Source organism: Phragmites australis, chromosome 16 (genome assembly GCF_958298935.1).
Source record: "Phragmites australis chromosome 16, lpPhrAust1.1, whole genome shotgun sequence".
NCBI classification, from domain to species: Eukaryota; Viridiplantae; Streptophyta; class Magnoliopsida; order Poales; family Poaceae; genus Phragmites; species Phragmites australis.
The window spans coordinates 23,379,705-23,385,066 of record NC_084936.1 but is presented as its reverse complement, the minus strand read 5'-3'; the positions used below and the strand labels follow the sequence as shown (position 1 = coordinate 23,385,066).

The following is a 5,362-nucleotide window of genomic DNA, read 5'->3' as shown; positions in this document are numbered from 1 at the left end:
TATATATATATATATATATATATATATATATATATATATATATATATATATATATATCCACATATATACGTATATATATATTTTGCGAAATTGTAGAAAAATAGCGAAAGGAATAATAGTTATATTGATAAATTGATTGAAATAATAAAATGCATAGAAAAATATCTAAAACTTTAAAAAAATATGAAACAAAATTAATTAGGTTCGTATTACTGTCATCTACATGTTAAAATTATATGTATGTATGAAAGTACTACTGTTTTCCCTATAATTAAATGAATATGTTAAATATTGATAAATTTATAAATAAATATTGAGATGTCCAAAAATAATGAATATATTTTTTATTGTTCTTTTGTCATGCTCTGTGCTAAAAAAATAGATGCGGCATAGGTACGTCAATCCGCCTAATAATAATCTAGTTTAGCATAAGCATCCACCGGCACAGCAGGGGTTGCCGCACGGCGGGCACCGGCACCCTCCTTTGCACCTCGGGCAGGAGCACACGCAGCCGCAGGAGCACTCGGGGCACGACGGCGCCGGGGCACCGAGGCATGACCCGTGGCAGCACACTCCCCTGCCGGTGCAGCGGCAGGAAGGCTCCCCGTCGCAGCACGACGACTGGCACTTGCAGAAGGAAGGCCGGCAGCTCAAGCACTGGTTGAGGGCGCCGAGGCAGCCAGCTGGGCATCCCGCACAGGAGCAACCGGGGCAGCTGCAGCACCGGGGGCACGAGCACGGGCAATCGGCGTAGCTGCAGTCGCTGGAACAGCAGCTGCTGCACTGCGGTCGGCAGTGGCCGCAGTGTGGCTTGCAGCTGCAGCTGGGAAGGCTGCAGTTGCAGCGACCGGGGCTGCAGCACGAAGGGGTCTTTGGGCAGCTGTAGCTCGGTGTACAGCACTGCGTGTCGCGGCAGGGGCAGCAAGAACAGCTGAAGCAGCTTGGCACCTTGGGTTTTGGCAAGCAGCGGCACCAGCAGCACAAGCATGAAAAGCGGGTGCACAATTTTGATCTGCAGAAAATGCGTTTCCTGATTATCGTGAAATTCACTTTGCAAGAGAAGTTGTAAGAAAAAGTGCTATTTGTCAACAGTCCAACAATACTTAGAGAGGGCAACATAGGCTGGAAAAATGCCACAAGCCCACTATAACAGATGTGAGGTGTCAGATATTTAGCCTCACTTTTCCTACTGTAGATAGTATGTTGTATAAAGGGGTGACATGTCTGACAAATTATTTTGTCGGTGTGTCAAGGTTTTACTAATTAGGTGAAGTTGATCAAATGGGTTTTGAGACGAAAATTCAGTTCGATAACGACAGTGGTGTAGATTACATAAGAAGTATGCAAGTCTGTCAGCAATCCAATGAAAATATAACCATGCAAAAGGCCAACAAATGTGCAGCGAAGTTTGTCATGACAAATACCTATTGCATAAAAAATATGATGTTTCTGATTTACATGTTTGAGCTAAATATAGCACCAAACTTGTTTAGCAATCTAGAACTGTATTAATTACAACGAATTGAACTCTACCCTGATTAGTTTATGGTATTACTTTGTATTGATGATATGTTTATATCTTCACCATATCTTCTCAGCATAGTTTCATTTCAAATGTTGTTCAAACTGAAACGGGCATTTTTAAACTTGAATGTCCATGCCCATCAATCCGAAGAATGTTAGGGAAGAGTAAGGTACCTGATCCACCAATAGAGACTGCAAGAACCGTGTTTCCTTTTGTTTCTGTAAGTAGAAGAGCCGGCAAAAACTGATAAGCAGCATCAGAGACTCGATTGACATGCAAACATAAGTTCAGAAACCATACATTGGTATCAATGGGTCCGTTTTTGCACTGACAAACTCGTTGACACTGTCAGATATTGTATATGAAAACATTAGCAACTTGTAAGCAACACAGGCAATGAATGATACACATAGGCATACTACTGTGTAATCATTGATAACATTTATCCTGCAACCCCAAAGACGAACCAAAAAGGAATCTAAGCAATATTTGAACAGTACAAATGTGAAGCATTGGACACCATGACAAAAACATAATTATTGCGAAGCAAAAACCTTTTTCAAGAAAATCACAGTATACCTGTTTCAGTTCACGTGAGGCAGTTTTCTTTCAATAAAAAGGTGGGTCAAGGAATATCTGGCGATAACAAATACTTATTTTGTTTCTCTGCTAGGTCTTCATCACTATAATTGACTCTTTTAAAATCAGGAAAGAAAAAGAACAAGAGTAACAACTGAAATGAAATAATAGAAACTGAGGTTAACTATTTTCTGTTAAAAAAAGAAGGCACTGAGCCTGAAAATAGAATGAACAAGAAGAAGCCTACAGGCTACTTGCCCATCTGAGCCAAACAATCACTGCAAGTTATAAGATAAGATTCCAGACGGAAGGCTAATGAGAAAAGCGGAAAGGGAAAGAGAGCATTACTCTTTGCAACACCTCGAGACCAGCTGATTCCGTTCGAGTCCCTGTATCTCTTGCTGTAAATGGCGAGTGAGTAGTCTCAGTCAGTCAGGCCGAGACACATGGTTCGTACAGTGCTGCTCCATGTGCCATTAACGGAAGCAGTAAAGAACACAAGCAAAAATCCAAAATTAGACAATATATATAAGCGTATTACCGAAATAGATAATATATAGTCGTATTTACGAATTTAGCATCCGTATTCGGTACACCATGTACCGCAAAAGACATTTTCGGCACACCGTATGCCGAATACAGCACTGTTGCCTGTATTCGGCACACCGTGTGCAGAATACGGGCAACAGAGTCGTATTCGGTACACGGTGTGCCGAAAATATCTTTTTTGGTACACTGTCGTGTCTGCTTTTACTTTGACCATCACATCACGTCGCGTTTACTTTATTCTTTCGGCTTTATTCCTGCTTGCTTTCGATCGATTCCCTGCTTTGTTCTTTCATTTTCATTCTTTCTATGCTACTGTACTTGCATGATAACTCGCTTGCAAATATACATGCTAGCTCGCTTGCATGCTGCCTATAAAATGACATTGCCAGCATGCATATTTGCAAGTGAGTCATCATGCAAGTGCAGCAATAAAAGTGAAAAAACAAAGCAAGGAACCGACCGAAAGCAAGTAGTAATAAAGCCGAAAGAATAAAGGAGACGCGACATGATGTAACGACCAAAGCAAAAACAGACGCGACGGTAGTAATAAAGCCGAAAGAATAAAGGAGACGCGACATGACGTAACGACCAAAGCAAAAGCAGACGCGACGGTGTATCGAAAAAGATACTTTCGGCACACGGTGTGTCGAATACAGGTGATTTTCGGTATACGGTGTACCGATGCCCGTATTCGGCACACGGTGTGTCGAAAATATCTTTTTTGATATATAGTGTACCGAAAATCTGTACTGAATACATATACTAAATTCATAAATACGACTACATGTTATCTATTTCAGTAAATATGCTCATATATGTCGTCTAATTTTGGATTTTTGCCAGTAATGCGCAGCGGCAGTCTCTGCCTATAGATTGCCATGGAGATGCAAATGTCAGGCGATGTCATGCAGCAGAGATCTGAGAGCCTTTTTTATCATTACTTGCAGATATCATACCCCGAGTTTCAGCAAGATGCAGAGCGACTACAGACATTACTAGAAAGAATCTACACTTGTAACCAAATGCGTGGTACGCATTTTGCCTAATTATGCAGGAAAAACTTCTGTTTTTTAGGGGCAGCAAAAAGCATTCAGTGGAAGGGCAATAGGCAATGGCCCATGGCGGCCATTTTTCTTACAGTATTTTCTTGGAAAGAGACCAAGGCTGCCATGACAAAGGGTACGTACGGCATGGCACGTCCGAGCAGGGGAGCCTACCGCGCCTCGGGCCTCGCGACGAACTCCCACTGTCCCGAACTCGAAACGAGTGAAATCCCCGCATCAATTTTTTCCTGAGATTTCTTCCTCCCTATGCGCCACTGCCTCGCTCTTCCCAATCCCACATGGAACGAGCGAACGAACACGCACGCACGCACGCACGCACGCTTTTTCTTTAAAAGAATCAAGAAAGATTCATGGGTGTTGAAGTACATGGCGGCTCACCTCGAGGAAGCCGACCTCCCGGTTGAGGATCTGCACCTCCAGCTGCAGCCGCCGGCGGCCGCACAGGTCCGGGTACCTCGGCGGCGACCTGGGCATCGGCGCCTCCCCCATCGCGCGCCAACTTCTCAACCGCCAAAGTAAACCTACAAGGCAAGGCTATAGCCTAGCTATCTAGCTGCCGGCGCGAGTTAGCGCGGGGCCAGGGGAGAGTGTGTGTGTGAGAGAGAGAGATCACACCGTGAGGTTGGGAAGGGTGGCGAGCGGCGAGGGCGACCGACGGCTGTTTATAAACCGGGTCTGGGCGAGCGAGCGCCGAGCGCTGCCTTCCTAGCCGGGGCGGGAGGGGGACAGGTGGGGGCGGCGGGGAGCGTCTACACGAGGCGCAGCAGCCAGCCCTGCCCTGCCGCGCGCGCTAACGTAAGCTGACCTCGAGGTCCGCCGCAGAGCAGCGCGGCCCGCGCGCACGTACCATCCAGCAGTGGCCTACGCGGCTCGGCGGGGGGGGGGGGGGGGGGGGGTGGACAATGATAGCGGGGCAGCTTGGCGACGCGAGGCAGGAGCAAGCGAGTGCGCGGTGCCGATCAAGCGCGGTCGGCGCAGCGATTCGGCGGGGTAGGCTCGGGTTCGCGCGCTCGGCTGGGGACTGGATGCGCACGTCGTGTGCGACAGTGCAGTGGTACGAGACAATGTCTTTGTGTCATCATCGCTTATCAGAATCACAGGCGCGCGGGCCCCGCTGGGTTGGGTGTACTGGAAATGTGCGATGCGGATGGATCCCTGATCGTTTGAGACGGTGGTAATCCATTTACAAATATATTTAGTTATAAGTATAAAGATATTATACGTGAAAATCGATTATTATAGATGCTTCGTTTAAAGATCTATAAGTGATAATTAGTTTTCAAATTGACGATTTTAGCCTGCAAAAATAAACAAAATTCGTGACTAGGCACCTGACCAAATTTTCCGTAAGTGTGCGGATAGTGGCACTTAAACTCGGGATCTCTCGGCTCGCACGATACATCCTTATCATCCAACCGGTGATAGTAATAGTATATGTAATCATTTTATCTCTTTTGTCTGAAATTTTAAATGATTATTTTGACATCTAAATAACTTTAAATAAAAAAGTTTTTACGACAAAGTTGTAGATCTAATCAAGGGCTACAATTTTCATATAAAATTTGTTTGCTTCCAACTTTATATTAATTTTTTTGAATTTTTGCAATATATTACCAGAGCCGGTTCATATAAGGAACCAGCTCTA

General features: G+C 44.8%; 1 protein-coding gene across 1 annotated transcript; it reads right to left on the bottom strand.

The window, feature by feature from the left end:
- Positions 1-349: 349 nt before the first annotated feature.
- LOC133894812 (guanine nucleotide-binding protein subunit gamma 4-like) lies at positions 350-4,600 on the bottom strand. Its single transcript, XM_062334981.1, has 6 exons — positions 4,333-4,600; positions 4,096-4,238; positions 2,453-2,505; positions 1,826-1,870; positions 1,699-1,743; positions 350-1,012 (listed from the first exon to the last, which is right to left on the bottom strand). The coding sequence occupies exons 2-6, from the start codon at positions 4,204-4,206 to the stop codon at positions 424-426; spliced, it is 843 nt and encodes a 280-aa protein (XP_062190965.1). The 5' UTR covers positions 4,207-4,238; positions 4,333-4,600; the 3' UTR covers positions 350-423.
- Positions 4,601-5,362: the final 762 nt, after the last annotated feature.

Bases quoted from the DNA above. Each gene is read 5' to 3' on its own strand.
- LOC133894812 (XM_062334981.1), bottom strand. From the start codon at position 4,206: ATGGGGGAGGCGCCGATGCCCAGGTCGCCGCCGAGGTACCCGGACCTG. The intron at 1,744-1,825 runs GTATGGTTTCTG...TTCTACTTACAG, and splicing joins ACGGACCCATTGATACCAAT to AAACAAAAGGAAACACGGTT. The intron at 1,013-1,698 runs GTACCTTACTCT...CATTTTCTGCAG, and splicing joins AGTCTCTATTGGTGGATCAG to ATCAAAATTGTGCACCCGCT.